At 43.4% G+C, this 23,829-nt stretch overlaps 1 protein-coding gene and 1 long non-coding RNA gene across 2 annotated transcripts in view; one reads left to right on the top strand and one right to left on the bottom strand.

Annotated features, from left to right (window-relative positions):
• The window catches only part of LOC135550456 (uncharacterized), a 29,052-nt gene extending 26,253 nt beyond the window's left edge, over window positions 1-2,799 (top strand). Inside the window, exons 2-3 of the long non-coding RNA XR_010457112.1 lie at window positions 1,354-1,496; window positions 1,663-2,799. This is a non-coding gene — a long non-coding RNA (uncharacterized LOC135550456). The remainder of the gene's footprint in view (window positions 1-1,353; window positions 1,497-1,662) is intronic.
• The window catches only part of LOC135550455 (fibroblast growth factor 11-like), a 53,087-nt gene extending 32,084 nt beyond the window's left edge, over window positions 1-21,003 (bottom strand). Inside the window, exon 1 of the mRNA XM_064981252.1 lies at window positions 20,012-21,003. Coding sequence (XP_064837324.1) covers window positions 20,012-20,204 — 193 coding nt within the window. The 5' untranslated portion in view covers window positions 20,205-21,003. The remainder of the gene's footprint in view (window positions 1-20,011) is intronic.
• Window positions 21,004-23,829: the final 2,826 nt, after the last annotated feature.

The raw sequence follows: 23,829 nt of genomic DNA, 5'->3' as shown, positions 1-23,829 counted from the left end.
CCTCAGCCTGGGATCAGTTTCATGAAGAAGTATGAAAAGGTAAAGGCATTCAATACCAACTGGTATCAAAAGTATAGCTGGCCATCAAGCTGCCTGTATTATTGGCCTTGCCTGCGTTTTTGAGCATGCTTTAATTTGCTTTTAGAGGACACGACAAGTTGGAAAGTTCCGCTGACAAGGGCAACTACAAGGAGCTTGCAGAGGAAATGGCACGTTACTATGTTTTACTAGCTGAACATATCGCACTTCCGACTGTCATTTCTGGGATGTAGAAAATAATTCCGAATGATTTGATCGCATCATCCATTACACGTTTTTAAAGAGAGAGTTTGACGCAGCATGCGTGCGTGCGGTCAAGTAGCCTTTCCACTTTCCTCCGGTATTTATTTAGCGAAGATGGTAACACATGATCACTCCGGACAGACGCAAGCAAAAACTCACGATATAAATGTTGCAACAGACTAGGCTATACCTAAACATTAGAAATCTGACATGCTGAGACTATTTTTCAGTCTGATCAACTGTAGGCTACTAATAAGAGCAGCTGCATACAGCCTATGCGCCCTGTCCATCTGGTCAGGGTAAACTAATTGGTAACTTTATGTATTTATAGTCCATTTGTGTGTCAGGAAAGAATGTGATCAAATTTAGTTTATATTCAAATTTGGCTGATTTAGGCTGCCTATACGTTTTTAATCCATAATGATAAACTGGAATGAATGAATCAACATAATAGTGATGACGGGTGTGAGTAAATGTTTTATAAAGCCTACAGTTGCCTGCATGATGCAAACATGCATAAAGCATGCTCAGCCTTGTGAGTTCTTATGTCTATCAGTTGTTGTCTGGGTAGAGGAAATCCCCCCCCTAATCCAGTTAAATACATGTCATATGAACTAATATAAGGTAGCTGCAGTTTGACAGGGTTTTCATCCCCCAGGCCAGGAATTTCAGGGGTTTTTAAAAATCATGTGACCTGATTAGGAAAAACTGGTCCCACCATAGCCCATATAAAACATTTTTACAAATGAATCACTGTCATACCTTATAGGGTCCAGAGTTTTCCAAGTTAGGTTATCATATAAGGAAAAACTCCAGGCCTCAGGGGGAAAAATTGCTACACCGCTCTGAGACCTATGGTGCCACCAGTCTGCTTGCAGTTGTCAGTTATCCTCAGGTATGTGGATGGTCAGGGCTTTATTCAGGAATGTTTCTTGGGATACTTTGATGTGTCAAGTAAGCGAGATGTGCAGTCTGTGTTTGACTACATTATTTTTTAAGTTCATAGAGAAACTCGTCCAAACCTACGATGGCGCAGCTGTAATGGAATGTATCTGCTATTTGTATTTACAGCCAAGTCCCCTCCTGTTCCCTGTTTAAGAGGTGATGACAGCTCCACTCCACTACCATTGTCAACTCTCTCCTGACATCAAATGAAGCCATGTCTCATGTGCCCTCTCATCCACAGGCAAATTGAATGTTTCCCTCCAAGCACTGTGAGTACCCCTATACATTTTCTCTCATTCCTGTATGTAGAGTCAATCACATACACAATCACATTATTACACATCAATGACTTTACTACTTGCTTGGACTAACTCATTCTTAGTTCTTTTTTTCTAACTGTGTAGTGTGTTGTGTTATTGTTTTTTGTCTTCCCAGTCAAATCCTGTCCTGCACTGGTCAAGCCTCTGAACACCTCAACTCATGCCTCATATCCTCATTCAATCACTGCTGTGATCCCTATCCCACACGGTGTAATTAGCCCTCTCACTCCCATACCCCATAATATTGTACTATAAATGTCTTTATTAAATGCTTTAGGTTAAAATAATTAGTCTTTGACGATTTCTGAAACACAATTTTTCCTCTTTGTGCGTTATTCACCTATACCGTGAGTCTCCCGTCCTCCTCAATTTTTCAAGTCACCAGCCTCCACTGTCGCGGACTACAGGAAAAGGCGGGCCGAACAGGCCCCCGTTAACATTGACGGGGCTGTAGTGGAGCAGGTCGAGAGTTTCAAGTTCCTTGGTGATCACATCACCAACGAACCATCATGAACACACCAAGACAGTTGTGAAGAGGGCATGACAAAGCCTATGTCCCCTCAGGAGACTCAAAAGATTTGGCATGGGTCCACAGATCCTCAAAACATTCTGCAGCTGCACCATCGAGAGCATCCTGACCGGTTGCATCACCGCCTGGTATGGTAACTGCTCGGCATCTGACAACAAGGCGCTACAGAGGTAGTACGTATGGCCCAGTACATCACTGGGGCCAAGCTTCCTGCCATGCAGGACCTATGTACTAGGCAGTGTCAGAGGAAAGCCCAAAAAATTGTCAAAGACTCCAGTCACCCAGGTCATAGACTGTTTTCTCTGCTACCGCACGGCAAGCGCCAAGTCTAGAACCAAAAGGCTTCTCAACAGCTTCTACCCCCAAGCCAGAAAACTGCTAAACAATTAATCAGATGGTCACCGGATTATTTACATTGACACCCCCTCCCCCACCCCATTTGATTTTTACACTGCTGCTACTAGCTGTTTATTATCTATGCAGTCACTTCACCCATACCTACATGTACAAATTACCTCAACTAACCTGTACTTCCGCACATTGACTCTGTACCGGTACCCCCTATATATACTGTAGCCTCACTATTGTTATTTTGTGTTACATTTTATTATTTTACTATTACATTTTATTACATTTCCAATATTTCTTAACTCTGTCTTGAACTGCACTGTTGGTTAAGGGCTTGTAAGTAAGCATTTCACGGTAAGGTCTACACTTATTGTATTCGGCGCAGGTGTCAAATAAAGTTTGATTTGAAACCTGAATGCACTCCTGACTCCTTTCTTAGCACTCCAAAACTACAATGTGTTTCTCTGAATTGCCTTGTCAAAGCCTAACACTGTACGATCACATTCTATAACTTAGGTAGTCATGTTGGCAATAGAACAAGCTTTCAAATGATGCCCACCTGACCCAGATTGTGATTTATAATGGGACGTTTTGTATTGCGTAAAACAAAAACAGTGATTATGTGATGGTGGAGATGCAGGGTTGTGTTCAAAACAACTACAAGTGTGCTTGCTCTAGCTTCTCAACGGCACAGCCAGGAGAGCTCAAACAAGCCCCTTATAGTTGAAGACTTTTTTTGAGTCATGAAAAAAAATGAAATCACTTAGGAAGTGTGCACACGTTGGAGAGGTGTGTGTGTCCACTTGGAGAGGTGTGTGTGTGTCCACTTGGAGAGGTGTGTGTGTGTCCACTTGGAGAGAGGTGTGTGTCCACTTGGAGAGGTGTGTGTGTCCACTTGGAGAGGTATGTGTGTCCACTAGGAGAGGTGTGTGTGTCCACTTGGAGAGGTGTGTGTGTCCACTTGGAGAGGTGTGTGTGTCCACTTGGAGAGGTGTGTGTGTGTCCACTTGGAGAGATGTGTGTGTGTCCACTTGGAGAGGTGTGTGTGTGTCCACTTGGAGAGGTGTGTGTGTGTCCACTTGGAGAGGTGTGTGTGTCCACTTGGAGAGGTGTGTGTGTGTCCACTTGGAGAGAGGTGTGTGTCCACTTGGAGAGGTGTGTGTGTCCACTTGGAGAGGTATGTGTGTCCACTAGGAGAGGTGTGTGTGTCCACTTGGAGAGGTGTGTGTGTCCACTTGGAGAGGTGTGTGTGTCCACTTGGAGAGGTGTGTGTCCACTTGGAGAGGTGTGTGTGTGTCCACTTGGAGAGGTGTGTGTGTGTCCACTTGGAGAGGTGTGTGTGTGTCCACTTGGAGAGGTGTGTGTGTGTCCACTTGGAGAGGTGTGTGTGTCCACTTGGAGACACCAGTTCGTCCTCTCACTCAAATTCTTGCAATTGTTTTGTCTTATGTTGCACCTACTCCACATTTTCCAGGAATATTCTTATCGTGTCACTGAATGCATCCAGAGTATTTTCAGATTTTGCTATCAACAAATGTGGCAAAAAGTAAAGTGAACGTGAAATGCCACTAAAATCAACAGTGTAATGTTTCAGTCTTGAGTCAGGTGAACAGTTGTGTCCTCAACTTTGGTCTAATACGTTTCCCATAATCTCCAAACTGTTCCCTTCCAATTGCTACCATGCGTATGCATTTTATATTTCTTTTGTAAGAAACATTTCAATGTAGCCCTATCCATATAGGCCAATTCCCATGAGTGTAAAGGGCTAAAGGTACGCCACAGTATTCCTTGGGTTGGGTTTATTTCAATAATGCCCACAGCCGGCAGCACCGTAGTAATCATCAATTCAGAGCTCAGCTGCATGCAACCCGGTTGTGATGCCCATGGTAAATTTGGTTTAACTTTGGATATCACTATAGGGCTAGTTATCGACGATAGGTAATTTACACAATGGAAATGGGACAATATTTTTTTTTAATGTCAGCAGTTCATATACAAATATTGAAAGCATTAAATGAGAAGTAAAAGGTGTGCAATATGAAAATGTTTTCCCATGTAAATTATTGACGGTCCCTAACTAGCCCCACAGAGAGGCAATACAAGGTCAAACCAATTTTCCCACGGTCTGGCGTCAGCCAGTCCCACTGTCTGGCTGAAGCTAATTGGCAAAAGGAGTTGGCTAGCTTGCTAGTTAGCCTAGGCTACTTCCAGCCTGGTTAGACTGTTTCAAGTTATCTCGAATGGTGAGTGACTGTAACTGTACACATGTACAGTTTAGGCAGAGCGAATGTACAAACACGTCCTACGTGCAAACACACACACAAGAGACAACCACATCAAAGCACGCCTCCAAGACCCTAATCTCCTTCTCAGTTGCATTTCTTAATAAAGTGGATTGAAACTGGGTAAATCAGTCAGTTTAAGTGTAAATGAGCAATGTGAAGAATGGTACTGTCGGTATAGATATTACTATGTGTGGATTGTTGTAGCGTATAGAGAAACTAAATTGGTGTGAGAACATTGTGGGTCATGAATGGTGCTATATAGTCCTGGTGTTGTGTGAGAGGCGTTTTGTGTTGGTGCTGCCTGGGATCAGCCACTTTTCAGACCAACATTGCCTGAGATAGATTACAGCTGACACAACGTCAATACTAACCACACACATGTACATTTACTCGTGCACACACACACACGCGCACACATGCGAACGAACACACACACACACGAACACACACAGAGGCACGTTGCTTTATGCACAATTTTTCTTCGATAGATTACTTTAATCCAGATGGACAGGAATGGACGCCTTCTACACCCACTTTCTATCCCACTCTCTCTCTCTCTCTCTCTCTCTCTCTCTATACCCCTCTCTCTCTTTCACACTCCCTCCATCTTTATCTCACTGCCTGTCCTCCACCGCCCCCCTCCCCCCCCCCCTCTCTGTCTGTCTTTCTACTGTTAGCGGTTAAACTCAATCTGTCCTTGTCCGGTCTAATCAAAGTCTCCACAATTTTAATTTCAGCTGTTATATGTTGGGGGGCACTGACTGCGTTCTTTGTCTTTTTGTGATATCTTTAGGACGAGAGAAGGCAAAGAGGTGTTTTCTGTGCATAACTTATTCCCTTAGCTGAGCTGGATGAGGGTAAATCAGCCCCTGGGGCCTGTTGCAACACCCTCAGCTCAGTTCAGTGCACACTCAGGGTTACACAGCATAGTCATAGAGTGAACTCTTACCACTGCACAGTACTGCTGCCCAATACTAATACATGACCAGACTTGATTTTTGCATTCCTGTTCGCAAGGGATTTATTATTTATTTAGAAGTTAAGTAGCAACGGTAGTTTTTGGTGCTTACTTTAATGAGTTCAACACTACCTGATGACAAATGGTAATGGTGCTTGTTTTAATGGATGTCAGAAAAGAAGAGTTATTCATACAGTATGATGTAATTGACATTTCCCTACGTAACTTCTGATGAAAGGAGTAAGTATTTTACAGCTTGATGTTAGATGGTCCCTCACCCTGAATGTGGTCTATGGGCAAGGAGAAACTGTAATCCATGGTTACATTTTCTTTATTCAGCCATTACTAACTTCAGCTAACTTTACCATCCGCTAGCTAAAAACCAATGAAAGTGATGGGGGCATGTGAGCATGTTTAAAAAAATCATGTCCAAATGAAATCAAATGCATATTTGGCTTCATGTTAATTGAAGGTGATTTTGCTTTTAACAAATACAACATAATCAAATGCCCCCGTCACTTCCACAGATTTTTTTGTTTTGCTAGCGGTGGCTAAAGTTAGCTGAAGTTTGCAATGGCTGTTTAAAGAACTGAACCATTAACCAATACAGTTTCATATGGCTCATAGACTACTTTCAGGGTGTGGAGCCATCTTACATCAAATTGTAAAATTGTGAACTAATCATTTAAATACCAGGGACTAGCATACGTATAGCCATACCAGCATTACCATAACAGACCACTTTCATCACATTTATATCAGCATGTTAAATGTGAAACCAGAGGGAAAAGAACTCTGGACCACTTATACTCCACACACAGAGACACATACCAAGCTCTCCCCCGCCCTCCATTTGGCAAATCTGACCATAATTCCATCCTCCTAATTCCTGTTTACAAGCAAAAAATTAAAGCAGGAAGCACCAGTGACTAGATCAATAAAAAGGTGGTCAGATGAAGCAGATGCTAAGCTACAGGACTGTTTTGCTAACACCGACTGGAATATGTTCCAGGATTCCTCCGATGGCATTGAGGAGTACACCACATCAGTCATTGGTTTCATCAACAAGTGCTTCGATGATGTCATCCCCACAGTGACCGTACATACATACCAGAAGCCATGGATTACAGCCAGCATCCGCACTGACCTAAAGGCTAGAGCGGCCGCTTTCAAGGAGCGGGACTCAAACCCGGAAGTTTATAAGAAATTCCTCTATGCCCTCCGACAAACCATCAAACAGGCAAAGCATCAATACAGGACTAAGATCTAGTCGTACTACACCGGCTCTGACACTCGTCGGATGTGGCAGGGCTTGCAAACCATTACAGACTACAAAGGGATGCACAGCTGAGAGCTGCCCAGTGACACGAGCCTACCAGACGAGCTAAACTACTTCTATGCTCGCTTCGAGGAAAATAACACTGAAACATACATGAGAGCATCAGCTGTACTAGAAGACTGTGTGATCACGCACTCCGTAGTTGATGTGAGTAAAACCTTTAGCCAGGTCAACATTCACAAGGTCGCAGGGCCAGATGGATAACCAGGACGTGTACTGCGAGCATACGCTGACCAACTAGTGTTGCGGCGAATCAGAATTAGTTGGGTAACATAGATAAGATGTTTTATTTTCATAATATGCTTACGTCAGATACTTGTCATTAGAATGTTTCCCTTTGGACTATAAGGTTGGCAGTTGCAGTTATCCCTCCTCAGCTAGGTCTCAGTCACTTGGTGCCCAGAGAGGGGAGAGGTCAGGATTGTCTTCATATGTGAATGTATCTGTTAAACCATGTGGTGCTATGCAGAATATCAGAAGGGGAGGAGGACAGAATGAGACATTGTCTTCTTATGGGAATGTGTCTGTAACTATTCCTAAACCATGTGAAGCGTGGGCCTGATAATGGGGAACCGGTTAGTTATCTCCACAATGTATGTACGCCAGTCACTCCCTCCTTTTCCCATTGGGGGGAGGAGTATGGCAGTGTCTGGAACCATTGTATGTCCCCTCTGATGTTGCCCTTATCGTGACCTAGTATATGACCCAGAGCCTCACTCGCCTCAGTGATCTTGTCTAGAAGTGGGGTGTTCTTGATATGTGAGTATCTAGAATTGACAATTGATATATGCCATTGGATGAGTTGGTGTTTTGGTACTATGAAGTACCAAAAAGAGATTAGAGCCTCGTTTTAGAGACCAAACTGAACGATAATTTATAGTGAATGCTGTCTGGCTATGAGATACTCCTCTCTCAAGTAAAAAAAATTCAGTGTGAACAGTTCCTATTATCTGTGGTTTGTCATGTCGACTAGGGGGTGGATCTTTGCTATAAAATATCTTAGTTGCCATTATGTTGACCACTCTCAACTTTTCATTAGAGATCCTGAAATGTTGAAAGTCAAATGCTATTGCAAAAGCTTAATTATTATTAAAGGTGAAGTTTAAGTATAACTCTGACTGGTGTGTGGTTTGCTCTCTCATCATTTGGTAATACAGGAAATTGCCACGACACTAGCAAGTGTCTTCACTAACATTTTTAACCTCTCCCTGTCCAAGTCTGTAATACCAACATGTTTTAAGCAGACCACCATAGTGCCTATGCCCAAGAACACTAAGATAACCTGCCTAAATGACTACCAACCCGTAGCACTCACATCTGAAGCCATGAAATGCTTTAAAAAGCTGGTCATGGCTCACATCAAAACCATCAACCAAGAAACCCTAGACCCACTCCAACTTGCATACCGCCTCAACAGATCCACAGATGATGCAATCTCCATTGCACTCCACACTGCCCTTTCCCTCCTGGACAAAAGGAACACCTATGTGAGAATGCTATTCATTGACTACAGCTCAGCGTTCAACACCATAGTGCCCTCAAAGCTCATCAATAAGCTAAGGTCCCTGGGACTAAAAACAACCTCCCTCTGCAACTGGATCCTGTACTTCCTGACGGGCCGCCCCAGGTAGTAAGGGTAGGTAACAACACATCCGCCATGCTGATCCTCAACGCGGGCCCCTCAGGGGTGTGTGTTCAGCCCCCTCCTATACTCCCTGTTCACGGTTTCTAAACAGCTTCTTCACCCAAGCCATAAGACTCCTGAACATCTAGTCAAATGGCCACCCAGACTATTTGCATTGCCCCCCCCTCCCCTCTCCACACCACGACCACTCTCTGTCATCTATGTATCTCAACTAACCGGTGCCCCTGTACATTGACTCTATTCTGTCACCCCCCTGTATATATTGTTATTTTTTTACTGCTGCTCTTTAATTACTTGTTTATTTTGTCTCTTAACTGTTGGTTAGGGGCTCGTAAGTAAACATTTCACTGTAAGGTCTACTACACCTGTTGTATTCGGCGCATATGACTAATACAATTTGATTTGATTTGATTACTGCCACTAAAGCTATCAGAGCTACTGTACCCTAATATCACTGTGTGTTTGGCTAAAGGCCACATTTCCTCTGATCCATTCAAAGAGAATGATAATCTGATTTATGCATTCTGCATTTCTTTTAGATATCAGCATGATTCTGGATGCTTTCCATCTACTGTATCCTGCAGCTCAGTTCGGAGCTCCAGCTTGGAGACTTATTTTATGGACAGAAAATTAAGCCACCAAACCACAAACATCAATCCCTTCGATTCTAATTGTGTTTTTTCCTTCTGAGCAAAAAAATCCTCAAAGATTATGGAACGGACCCAAATCTTTGCTGTTGCATAAGGCTGTAATCTGATGCATCTTGGGCATTCTCATTATCAAACAGTGGAATATAGGAATTTATTCTCCCTCTGTTCCTAAACTAATCGGATATGCTTACGCATGGATACTAGCGTCCTGGTCCGTGGATGCTATTTGCTAAGAGGTATTTTAGGCATTGTGACGCAACAAGGGCTGTTCATGGACAAATTTGAAAATCCACGGAAATTGGTTGGACAAATCCAAGGTGATCTTTGCTCATTGTTTTGCCCAGAGACTGACAGACACAAGCTGGGTGTCGACTCTTTCCCTAGGTTTTATTCCATAATACGGTACAGTCTGAAAATAGACACAAAGGTTATTTTTAAATCTTGTTTGTCATGGCTAAAGAATTTTTTAAATCTATGGTTTACTCGTGATAAAATCACTTATTAGTAATTATAGCCTCCCAAGTGGTTCGGCTGTTTAAGACACTGCATTACAGTGCTAGAGGCGTCACTACAGACCCAGGTTCGATCCCAGGCTGTGGCGCAGCCAGCTGTGACAGGGAGACCCATGAGGCGGCACACAATTGGCACAGCGTCGTCTGGGTTAGGGGAGGGTTTTGACCGGCCGGGATATCCTTGTTCCATTGCGCTCTAGCGACTCCTTGTGGTGGGCCGGGCGCATGCACGCTGACTTCGGACACCAGTTGTATAGCGTTTTTTCCGACATATTGGTGCGGCTGGCCTCCAGGTTAAGCGAGCAGTGTGTCAAGAAGCAGTGCAGCTTAGCAGGGTGGTGTCTTGGAGGACTCATGGCTCTCGACCTTTGCCTCTCCCGAGTCCGTACGGGAGTTGCAGCGATGGGACTAGAATGTAACTACCAATTGGGGAGATAAAGGGGTAACAAAAATGTAAACGTTGTAATTATTGTGCAGATGTGATGGCTATCAACACGGCCTATTCGATGTACAGTAGTTTGCTATTACTGTCAGATCTGACTGTGCTTATAGTGATGCTTTATTTTGTCATAAGGGAAAAGAAGGGCTTAACTTGTAGAAATAAACACATTTTTCTATTGACCGTGGTCTCTTACCTCTCAACCTCATGGTATCCCTTCTCCCTCCCTCTCTCTCGCTCCCTTCTTCTCTCTCTCTCTCCCTTCTTCTCTCTCTCCCTCTCTGACCCCTGTCGCAGTCAGTAAAGATCTGATGGGAGGCTACCTAACACCGCTCAGTCTGATCAGGTGTTGTCCAGTAAGCGACTTTAGGGCCCTCATCTCTTGCGGTCAGCTAAATGCTATCCTACGCTGGATCTCACCACGTTCCCTGGTCTCCTGCTCGCCGATAGGGTCCCAGATTTGTGACCCGCAGCACTTTTCCAGAGTACAGTCGATTGGCCCTACTGATGCCTACTCATGCTTTACTACGACCCACCTCTGCGCCAGAAGACATCTGGGACTATACTACACTTCCTGTCTGTCTGGCTGTCAACATGCACTAACTGCAGATCAAACACTCCTCTTTAGCTTTGGTTCATATTACTGTCTCATTCTCATCTTGCCCAGGTGTCATTGGCCAGGTTGTAGGTGTGTGTGAGTTTGTGTGTATATGTGTGTGTGTGTGTGTGTGTGTGTGTGTGTGTGTGTGTGTGAGCTAGACAGTGTGTGTGAGGGGAGGAGAGGGTCACTGCTCTATATCCCACCCTTCCCAGGTCAGATTCCTCCTTGGACAAACTAAGGGGGTAATTATTGATGAATCAGTATACTGTACATTAATGCGTTGGATGGATCGGAGAGGGGAGAATCACCGCAGATCACTGGCAGAGAGCTTTCATATAGCGGGCCAGCCAGGCGGCCATCTTAAGAAAGGCCAGGACAGGAAGAGGTGGAGGGAAGGTGGGAGCAGAGGCTGATGCTGCATTTTGCAACTATCACACTGTTGATGGTAATATGACATCTTTAACACTGTACACCTACCACCATTATAGGAAATGTGTATACTGCAAATATGACAGTTTAATGAAAGTGGTAAATGCTTCAGAGTGGCTGCGGATCTGACTGAAACAAAACACCGGTATGCTACAGTTTAACACCAACTGCTCACTATACATAATTCAAAACAACATTGTACATAACTAAAAAGACCTAAATGCGTATTCCTATGAAGCTGAGATCACATGGTTAGCATGAAGATGCTGCATGGATGTTTCACCGGTGAAACTTGGAGGAATTATCATTCACGATTGGCAGTGAGAAATGTGAATGGAGGGTGACCACAAAAATATGTGTGTCAAATAAAGGTAAATAAATACATGCGCAGAACATGATATGGGTCTTCCGTGCCAATGCTGATGGCTTGATGGTAGAACGCACTTAAAATGGAGGAATGGCGACGCATCACTTATATAACTCTCTGCACACACCCTAAATGAAAGACACAACCACTGGCATGAAGTGAGTACCCTACAGTGCAGTGAACTCAACTATGAGACATTTAGTGGCCTGAAGCCATGTTATGCAAACACACAGTCATATGTGAGAGCCACGAAGCTTTCCTGTTGTTTTTCACTGTTGTTTATGATATCGCTCACAGTTGCAAGACCAGTGGGTATTACCATAACAAAGCTATGAGGCATGTCAGCAGTGCACTCTGTTGCCACTAGAAGAATGGGAATACAGCACGGTGCTATTTCAGGCCCGTGGAGAGGTTGTTATCATACATTACTCTGGGGCTTTCACACACAGAGACCTGAACATGCACAGCAACTCAAACACACATATACGGGAGGCAAGCACTCACACACACTCATGGACACACACGCACACATACAGGTAATTGACTAAATAAAGGAAACACCAACATAAAGTGTCTTAGGGCGTTGGAACACCAGGAGCCAGAATAGCTTCAATGCACCTTAGAATAGATTATACAAGTGTCTGGAACTCTATTATAGGGATGCGACGCCATTCTTCCACAAGAAATTCCATCATTTGATGTTTAGTTAGATGGTGGTGGAAAACACTGTCTCAGGCGCTGCTGCTGAATCTCCCATAAGTGTTCAATTGGGTTGAGATCTGGTGACTGAGACGGCCATGGTATATGGTTTTCACAACAAGCTCACACAGTCTCACATCAGAATTAGATGTTCATGCGTGTATCTCAAACGTCAAATTTCTAAGTTGCTCCACACGTCAAATCTCGAAGTGTATGGTTGCCGTATGGTTCCAAGGTTAAGTTTATGCATTAACGCTGAATTCCTAAGGTTAAGCATTAACTATGAATGTGTCAAGTAAGGGTTAAGGTTTGGGATATGCTTGAAACAAAAAATATACAAATGGATTGCGACTTCTGGAACCAGGGGGAGATGCTTATGCCCAAGCAAAACTAAAGCCTACTTGAAGGTAAAAGGGATCACTGTTGCCTGTTTCCACGACATCTCCTGACGTCCCTCAGACATGGATGGACATGGAACACTGACTTGTATCACGGGTGACCTGCCTGGGTTTACTTTGTTTTCATGCTCATCAAACCATTCCGTGACCACTCGTGCCCTGTGGATTGGGCAATTGTCTTCCTATGGGGGGCATAGCCATGGTAGCCCAAAATATGTGCCAAAATAATGACCTGCCCAAAATGTTGATACATAAGCCATGATACATACATTTGATACATAACATAATGCGATGTTAGATGCTTAATTAGCTCAGGAACCACACCTGTGTGGAAGCACCTGCCTTCAATATACTTTGTATCCTTATTTACTCGTTTCAATTATTTTACCTGTTCATACATTAACACACACACACACACACACACACACACACACACACACACACACACACACACACACACACACACACACACACACACACACACAAGCAGTCTTCCACACTCACATGTAAATAGAGGTCTACAAACACTAACAAAGACACACAAATAATTAATGTCACACAAAGACAGATCGTTTTTTTATCACTTTGTAGCAATTTCCACAAGTACTGCATGTGCTACATTTTCACAACTCTTAGCACAAATATCAAAACAGATCCCCAGAATGTTTTTTTATTTGTTTTTTTCATTTCACCTTTATTTAACCAGATAGGCCAGTTGAGAACAAGTTCTCATTTACAACTGCGACCTGGTGAAGATAATGCAAAGCAGTGCGACACAAACAACAACACAGTTGAGTTACACACGGAATAAACAAACGTACAGTCAATAACACAATATAAAAAAATCTCTATACAGTGTGTGCAAATGAGGTAAGATTAGGGAGGTAAGGCAATAAATAGGCTGTAGTGGTAATTACAATTTAGCAATTAAACACTGGAGTGATAGATGTGGCAGAAGATGATGTGCAAGTAGAGATACTGGGGTGCAAAGAAGCAAAAAATAAATAACAATATGGGGATGTGGTAGTTGGATGGGCTATTTACAGATGGACTATGTACAGGTGCAATGATCTGTGAGCTGCTCTGACAGCTGATGCTTAAAGTTAGTGAGGGAGATATGAGTCTCCAGCTTCAGTGATTTTTGCAATTCGTTCCAGTCATTGGCAGCAGAGAACTGGAAGGAAAGGCGGCCAAAGGAAGAATTGGCTTTGGGGGTGACCAGTGAAATACACCTGCTGGAGCACGTGCTACTGGTGGGTCCTGCTATGGTGACCAGTGAGCTGAGAAAAGGCAGGGCTTCACCTAGCAAAGACTTATAGATGACCTGGAGCCAGTGGGTTTGGCGACAAATATGAAGCGAGGGCCAGCCAACGAGAGCATACAAGTCGCAGTGGTGGGTAGTATATGGGGCTTTGGTGACAAAACGGATGGCACTGTGATAGACTGCATCCAATTTTCTGAGTAGAGTAAATGACATCGACGAAGTCAAAGATCAGTAGGATAGTTCGTTTTACGAGGGTATGTTTGGAAGCATGAGTGAAGGATGCTTTGTTTCAAGATAGGAAGGATTTAATTTTGGATTGGAGATGCTTAATGTGAGTCTGGAAGGAGAGTTTACAGTCTATCCAGACACCTAGGTATTTGTAGTTGTCCACATATTCTAAGTCAGAACCGTCCAGAGTAGTGATGCTGGACGGGCGGGCAGGTGTGGGCAGCGATAGGTTGAAGAGCATGCAAAGCGGTGTGGTGACAGTGTTTCCTAGCCTCAGTTCAGTGGCCAGCTGGGAGGAGGTGCTCTTATTCTTAGTTTCACAACTCTAAGCACAAATATCAAAACAGATCATCAGAATGTTTCACAACTCTAATCACAAATATCGAAACAGATCATCAGAATGTTTCACAACTCTAATCACAAATATCGAAACAGATCATCAGAATGTTTCACAACTCTAATCACAAATATGAAACAGATCATCAGAATGTTTCAAATATGAAAACAGATCTCTAACTCTCACAAATATCGAAACAGATCATCAGAATGTTTCACAACTCTAATAACAAATATCGAAACAGATCATCAGAATGTTTCACAACTCTAATCACAAATATCCAAACAGATCATCAGAATGTTTCACAACTCTAAGCACAAATATGAAAACAGATCATCAGAATGTTTCACAACTCTAAGCACAAAACAGATCATCGAAGCACATTTTCAGTTGACTGATTACAACAAACTAATTCACAAAGTCACTTGTTCACTGTACCAAATTACTCCTCACAGGGCACATACGTCAGTGCAACGTCTTGTTTTGCTTTACATTGTCAACTAATGTGAATTCAATGGGAAACCAATCAAAAAAAATCACCATGTCATTGGATTTGGACGAAGAAAACGAAATACCCTTACGTATCCATTTTTCAATGTCATCACATACATTCTTGGGTGTGTGTGGGAGGAGGGGGGGGGGGTTGAAGTGATGTGGAAACAATGTTGATTCAACCAGTTTTTGCCCAGTTGTTCTTTCCATTTGGGTACATAGTCAATCTGAGCATCTGCTTTTCAAATAGCAATATTCACTTTACTTTTCATATGATTTTGTTTTCATTTGTTAACAATAAAATGAACTAACTGCTCAAAACTGATAACTTCTAAACCAAAATTATATAGTCCCGAGTTAACGGATATAGATAACTGCTGAACACTGTACATTTATATCTTTGTTTCCTAGGGGCGGCAGGGTAGCCTAGTGGTTAGAGCGTTGGACTAGTAATCAAAAGGTTGCAAGTTCGAATCCCTGAGCTGACAAGGTACAAATCTGTCATTCTGCACAAATCTGTCATTCTGCCCCTGAACAGGCAGTAAACCCACTGTTCCTAGGCTGTCATTGAAAATAAGAATTTGTTCTTAACTGACTTGCCTGGTAAAAATAAATGTGTCAATTTATCTTGGAAGGTAAAACCAAATCATACAGTGTACGTCAGAAGTTTAAATACACTCAGGTAGAAGTCATTAAAACTTGTCTTTCAACCACTCCACTTTCTTGTTAACAAACTATAGTTTTGGCAAGTCAGTTCGGACATCTCCTTTGTGCATGACACAAGTCATTTGTCCAACAATTGTTTACAGACCCGATTATTTCACTCATAATTCAAATGTTTTTGGCTAAGGTGTATGTAAACTTCCAACTTCAACTGTATATTGATGTGGCTGTAATACTACAACATTGTATATCAGCCAGAATGCTTCAATAGGACAAAGTGGAAAGAGTCACTCTATGTGCTACCATTTGGAATTATAGTGTAGTGTAGAATGCACTTATGAAATATCTGGGTTGTATATAGCAATATACACAACATTAGGAACACCTTCCTAATATTGAGTTGTGCCACTTTTGCCCTCAGAACTGCCTCAATTCTTTGGGGAATGGCCTCTGCAAGGTGTTGAAAGCTTTCCACAGGGATGCTGGCCCATGTTGACTCCAATGTGTTCCACAGTTGTGTCAAGTTGGCTGGATACTGTACATTTGGGTGGTGGACCATTCTTGATACACACAGAAAACTGATGAGCTTCAAAAACCCAGCAGCGCTGCAGTTGTTGATACACTCAAACCGGAGAGCCTTGCACCTACTAGCATACCCGTTCAAAGCCCTTAAATCTTTTGTCTTTCCCATGTCGTCTGAGATCCCCAAAGACTGGAAAGCTGACGCGGTCATCCCCCTCTTCAAAGGGGGACACTCTAGACCGAAACTGCTACAGACCTATATCTACCCCTGCCTTTCTAAGGTCCTCGAAAGCCAAGTTTGCAAACAGATCACCGATAATTTCGAATCCCACCTTACCTTCTCTACTATGCAATCTGGTTTCCGAGCTGGTCATGGGTGCACCTCAGCCACTCTCAAGGTTCTAAACAATATCATAACCGCCATCGATAAGAGACAATACTGTGCAGCTGTATTCATCAACTTGGCCAAGGCTTTCAACTCTGTCGATCACCACAGTCTTATCGGCAGACTCAACAGCCTTGGTTTCTAAAATGACTGCCTCGCCTGGTTAACCAACTACTTCTCAGACAGAGTGCAGTGTGTCAAATCGGAGGGCCTGTTGTCCGGACCTCTGGCAGTCTCTATGGGGGTGCCACAAGGTTCAATTCTCGGGCCGACTCTTTTCTCTGTATACATCAATGATGTCGCTCTTGCTGCTGGTGATTCTCTGATACACCTCTTTGCAGACGACACCACAGTGGGGCACAAAAGTATTTAGTCAGCCACCAATTGTGCAAGTTCTCCCACTTAAAAATATGAGAGAGGCCTGTAATTTTCATCATAGGTACACTTCAACTATGACAGACAAAATGAGAAAAAAAATCCAGAAAATCACATTACAAAATAGCATCCAACACTCTACTCAGCAAATTGTACGCAGTCTATCACAGTGCCATCCGTTTTGTCACCAAAGCCCCATATACTTCCCACCACTGCGACCTGTATGTTCTCGTTGGCTGGCCCTCGCTTCATATTCGTCGGCAAACCCATTGGCTCTAGGCCATCTATAAGTATTTGCTAGGTAAAGCCCTGCCTTATCTCAGCTCACTGGTCACCATAGCAGCATCAACCAGCAGCAGCAGCTCCAGCAAACATATTTCACTGGTCACCCCCCGAAGCCAATTCCTCCTTCGGCCGCCTTTCCTTCCAGTTCTCTGCTGCCAATGACTGGAAAGAACTTCAAAAATCACTGAAGCTGGAGACTCTTATCTCCATCACTAGCTTTAAGCATCAGCTGTCAAAGCAGCTCACAGATCACTCCGCCTGTACACAGCCCATCCAACTACCTCATCCTCAAACTGTTATTTTTTTAATTGTATCTTGCTCCTTTGCACCCCAGTATCTCTACTTGCACACTCATCTTCTGCACATCTATCACTCCATTGTTTAATTGCTATATTGTAATTATTTCGCCACTATGGCCTATTTATTTCCTTACCTCCCTTATCCTACCTCATTTGCACACACTGTATATAGACTTTTTCTATTGTATTATTAATTGTATTTTTGTTTATTCCATGTGTAACTCTGTGTTGTTGTTTGTGTCGCACTGCTTTGCTTTATCTTGGCCAGGTTGTAGTTGTAAATGAGAACTTGTTCTCAACGAGCCTACCTGGTTAAATAAAGGTGAAATATAAATTGAAATCAAACAAAATTCATCCTCTGAATGGCACACATACACAATTCATCTACACTGATCGAAGTGGATTTAAAAGGTGACATCAATAAGGGATCACAGCTTTCACCTGGATTCACCTGGTCAGTCTGTGTCATGGAAAGAGCAGGTGTTCCTAATGATTTGTACACTCCGTGTATCCCACTTACTATCTGAATGTCATTGATGCATTGTAAGCTGATGAATTTCAAGCAGAGAGAGACAGGTGATACTGTATCAGTTGACAAGTCACATAAGAAAAGGCACAGTGTTGCATGGGGCAGACAAATTGCATATCAAGTTAAAGTCAAAAACTGCATGGAAAATTAAACTGACTATTTACTATTCTTTCTATTCAGCACTTAAAATGTCTAGTCATTTTTGCTATTGAATAAATGGTAGTTAAAATGACTAAAGGGCCTATCTTATGTATTGGGGACTAAACGGTAATGGTATTTCATGGAAAACGTTGATTGTGCATGAATGACTCAGGGGTGAAAGATGTATAAAACCCCAATGAATGTTCCCAACAAATGTTCTGAACATTAGGCGGGGGGGGGGCAGTGTTATCAGTTTAGAGTTTTGCATTACAAGTGTTATCAGTTTAGAGTTTTGGGGGGGGCATTACCAGTGTTATCAGTTTAGAGTTTTGGGGGGGGCATTACAAGTGTTATCAGTTTAGAGTTTTGGGGGGGGCATTACAAGTGTTATCAGTTTAGAGTTTTGTACTTAATGTTTAGAAATTATATCATTTGTGTCTGAAAATGTTGCCAAAGTCATTGAAAGAAAACTACAAGATACTATACTACATACACCAATGGCCATAGGAAATAACAAGGATAACGTAGTGTTTTATAATGTGAACCCTCTCTGGCATGTCCTTAACTGTGTCCATAAAGCAGAATCTCTTCACTATTCAGCAACATCTTGAAAACACCATCATAACGTAGCAGACATTTCAGGCTTTGTAGAAAAGTGGTGATTCTCCAAACAGGGATTATCTGGGGTTACAACAAAATATTTGTGTTGTATGAAATGCATTATGGGTTATATTCTCAACATGGCGGCTGCTATGATCCTTTACGTTCAACTCTTCACTATCCAGAAGCACAGAAGAATTGACAGAAACCAGACGTTTTCATTAATCAGGCGGCTCGTGTGGTCTACATTTTCATGGCCACCCAATGGACATTGAAGAGAACAATATTGTGATCATTGTATTTTTGGGGGCCTGTGGCAAGGTTACATAGATTAGAAAACTGGCAAAGTTGCATAGATCACAACACAGGTTAGATTGGTCTCAATCTGAGATGTATTAATCATCTCTGGGTTGAAAGGTCGAAGGGTCTTTAACATAACTGAATTTTAACCGGAGGTGTCATTACAGTGCACATTACCAACACACACACACACACACACACACACTTAGACAGAAATAAGTGGCTCTAATTACCTCCCCAAAGGCAGTTCTAAAAGGTGAAGTAAGAATAGTGTATGTGAGCTGTGGGTTTTCTCTTTGTAGTCGACTGCATCATGTGGTCCCTCCAGTATAGACAGAGTAATAACCCACTCCACATGATATACCCACTATCCAACGAGCCACCAACCAGGATGGGAACAGCTGTGTGGATTTGGGGAAGGCTGACTGTACACTATATAATCCAGTAGTGTGAGTGGAGACTCCTGCTCACCACTGTTGATTTAGCTCTGTTGTCTCTCTGTGACTAGGGCATACCCACTACAACCAGTGATAATCTAATATGGTGTTCCTTTTCATTCTGACATGGTCTGACCCAAACAGACACATTGGATAGAATATAATTCTCTAATCATTCATTCCAAAAAATGTACAAATAATTCCAACATGAACATCCCCACATTCCGTTAGTTATGAATAAAGCAAAAAATGTAACCCCCAAAATGTTTACCCCAAAACACTACTGACAGGCTCAAAAGCATATCTTGTGTTTACCTGTGACCACCATTCCACCAACCAATCAGTGACTTGGCAGAGAGGAATGGGAGGAGATGGAGGAGGAGGAGGAAGAAGAGAGCGATGACTCACCCGGTCTCTTTTCGTTTCGACCTTTTCGACCCCCACATAGCCGTACTTTAGAGATAAGGACTAAGATCTGTTTCTGGCACAGAGACTTGTTGCTCTTAGGACAGGGCTTCCTTTTGTTGGCTACAGGTCGGTTTTGTCCGTCGTCCTTGACCGCCCGTTTCTGTCTGATGAGAGAGCTGGCGAGAGCTGCCATCTTCCCCCCCCTCTCACCTTTGGGAGGGGGGTGTCTTCCTACCTAACAACCCCTCTCCTGGTGGGGCTGTCTCTGTCCTCAAGTAGCAGAGAGAGATGGGAAGGTCCAGGGAGAGCCCCAGAGGGGGGAGAGGGGTTCTATGCGGTGTTACAGATATGGGGGTTAGGTTCAGAGCCCCCTGAAAAAGGAAGGAGCTGGAGAAGGTGAAAGTTCAAGTGCAGTCAAACATCCAATGTTGACCCTCCAGTGTGATGTTAAATAAATACACCAACACTAAAAAAAACACCCAAAACAAAGACCAGTAAGGTCACATCATCAGTCAAAATAAAGAAGGGTGATTGAGGTTAGAATGTCTGTTTGATTAAAAACCATGTAAAGACATCTCCATTTCTTACATTTTTAACCCCACCCATCTTGTCCCTCACGACCAAATTACCAGACAACGAAGTTCAAAATATTGCAAAATCACTAGCCTATCCTATATGTGTACAATCCCCAAAAAGAGACAGAGCTCTTTTCACTGTCATATAAAAATTACACTTCTTCCAGTGAAGAGTGAAATCATTTTGAAGCTCAAACAGCATAAAAATATACAGGCAGTCACCATGTAGTTTCTGGATGCCCAACTTTGCCTGCCGTGGAAAAGCGTCAGGAATAATGAGCGGAGAAACGGCGCGGTAATCCAGCAGACTAAGATCCAGTGGCAGCATACAGGCGGGACGGTGATGGACTCACAAGAATGAAGCCGGGAACGGAACAGAGGGATGGACAGAGAGAGATTTCTCTTCCGCCTCTTCTGGCATACTCTCTCTCCACACAGCCCTCACCTAACCCCCCCTCCACCCAAAGCCAGCAAGTTAGTGTGAGAGTGTGTGTGTGCGTGTGCGTGTGTGCGTGTGTCTGTGTGTGTGTGTGTGTGTGTGTGTGTGTGTGTGTGCGTGCGTGCGTGCGTGCGTGCGTGCGTGTGTGTGTGTGTGTGTGTGTGTGTGCGCGTGTGCGTGTGCGTGTGTGTGTGTGTGTGTGTGTTTGTGTGTGTGAATTTCAGCAGCCACCATCAGTAGAGGTGACATTCATGAGAGAGAGAGAGAGAGAGAAGGAGAGAGAGGGGGAGAGAGAGATAGTGGAAAAGAGAGAGGGAGGGAGAGAGCAGCTGTGATGGGAGAGAATGAGATCGACTGGGAATGAGAAGAAGAGGAGAGAAAGAGAGAAGCAGAGAGGCTGAGGAGAAAGAAACCATGCAGCCACCTCTCTCCTCAGAGTTAACGCTCTTCGAAGAGATACAATTTCTCTGTCGCGCTGCCTGACTGTCCATCAGAGGTGGAGAGCGAGAAAGAGAGAGAATGTGTGTGTGCGTGCGTGCGTGTGTGTGGAAGAGAACAAGTGCTTAAGGTGCATGCATAAACACACAATACTTTTGGGTACATCTCTGCATACGGTATGTGTTTCTGTTTGGTGTGTATGCTCTCTGTCATTCACCATCTTCGTTACACTAGTATGTCATGCTGACTCTCTCTGGAGACTCTGCTGCATGTCTCCCTCCCTTTTCCCTCCTCTATTTCCTTCTCTCTCCTCAAACTCCTCATATGAAATGGAGGGTAGAAAAAGCAGGTTTGCTTGCAGAGACGGTCATTGAGTGTCTGTCAAGGAAGGCTGCTGGCTTACGCTAACCGTGACAGATACACGACCAGGGACAGATTGAGTTAGACAGCCTCCCCCCTTCCCTCCCGCCACAACACCCACCACAGAACACCACCGGCCCTGGCACTCCAAGCCCAGTCTATCGCATACACTCACCCAGTCGCATATGCACACACACACACACACACACACACACACACACACACACCACACACACATTGACACTCACACACAGAAAAACATAGAGTGCATTCGGAAAGTATTCAGCCATTCTTGACATTTTCCACATTTTGTTAATGTTACAGCCTTACTCTAAAATTGATTGAATTGTTCTTTTCCCAATCTACAGACAATACCCCTTAATAATAAAGTAAAAACAGGTTTTTACAAATGCTTATAAAAAAAAATATAAACTGAAATATCACATTTACATAAGTATTCAGACCCTTTACTCAGTACTTTGTTGAAGCACCTTTGGCAGCGAATACAACCTAGAGTCTTATTGGGTATGACGCTACAAGCTTGGCGCACCTGTATTTGGGCAGTTTCTCCCATTCTTCTCTGCAGATCCTGTCATGCTCTCTCAGGTTGGATGGAGAGCGTTGCTGCACAGCTATTTTCAGGTCTCTCCAGAGATGTTCGATCAGGTTCAAGCCCGGGCTCTGGCTGGGCCACTCAAGGACATTCAGAAACTTGTCTAGGCTGTGTGCTTAGGGTCTTTGTCCTGTTGGAAGGTGAACCTTCACCCCTGTCTGAGGTACTCAGCCCACTGGAGCAGGTTTTCATCAAGGATCTCTCTGTACTTTGCTCCGTTCATCTTGGCCCTGATCCAGACTAGTCTCCCAGTCCCTGCCACTAACAACATCCCCACAGCATGATGCTGCCACCACCATGCTTCACTGTAGGGATGGTGCCAGTTTCCTCCAGACGTGATGCTTGGGAATTCAGGCCAAAGAGTTCAATCTTGGTTTCATCAGACCAGAAAATCTTGTTTCTCATGGTCTGTGAGTCCAAATCCAAGTGGGCTATCATGTGTCTTTTACTGAGGAGTGGCATCCATCTGGAAACTCTACCATAAAGGTGTCACGTTCTGACCTTTATTTCCTTTGTTTTGTCATTATTTAGTATGGTCAGGGCGTGAGTTGGGGTGGGCAGTCTATGTTTGTTTTTCTATGATTTGGGTATTTCTATGCTTCGGCCTAGTATGTTTCTCAATCAGAGGCAGGTGTCATTAGTTGTCTCTGATTGAGAATCATACTTAAGTAGCCTGGGTTTCACTGTGTGTTTGTGGGTGATTGTTCCTGTCTCTGTGTTTGCACCAGATAGAGCTGTTTTGGGGTTTTCTCATTTCTTGTTTTTGTTAGTTTGTTCATGTGAAGTGCTTCATTAAACATGAATCAAAATAACCACGCTGCGCTTTGGTCCGCCTCTCCTTCAAGTCAAGAAAACCGTTACAAAAGGCCTGATTGGTGGAGTGCTGCAGAGATGGTTGTCCTTCTGGAAGGTTCACCGATCTCCACAGATGTACTCTGGAGCTCTGTCACAGTAACCATCAGGTTCTTGGTCAAGGTCCTTCTCCCCCAATTGCTCAGTTTGGCCGGGTGGCCAGCTCTAGGGAGAGTCTTGGTGGTTCCAGAATTATGAAATCCATTGTGTTCTTGGGGACCTTCAATGCTGCAGACATTTTTTGGTACCCTTCCCCAGATCTGTGCCTCGCCACAATCCTGTCTCGGAACTCTACAGATAATTCCTTCGACCTCATGACTTGGTTTTTGCTCTGACCTGCACTGTCAACTATGGGACCTTATGTAGACAGGTGTGTGCCTTTCCAAATCATGTTCTATCAATTGAATTTAGCACAGGTGGACTCCAATCAATTTGTAGAAACATCTCAAGGATGGTCAATGGAAACTGGATGCACCTGAGCTCAATTTCGAGTCTCATAGCAAAGGGTCTGAATACTTTATTTAAAAAAAAATGTTTTATA

Source organism: Oncorhynchus masou, chromosome 12 (genome assembly GCF_036934945.1).
Source record: "Oncorhynchus masou masou isolate Uvic2021 chromosome 12, UVic_Omas_1.1, whole genome shotgun sequence".
Taxonomy (NCBI): Eukaryota; Metazoa; Chordata; class Actinopteri; order Salmoniformes; family Salmonidae; genus Oncorhynchus; species Oncorhynchus masou.
The sequence above is the reverse complement of the archived record's forward strand: the minus strand, read 5'-3'. Positions and strand labels throughout refer to the sequence as shown.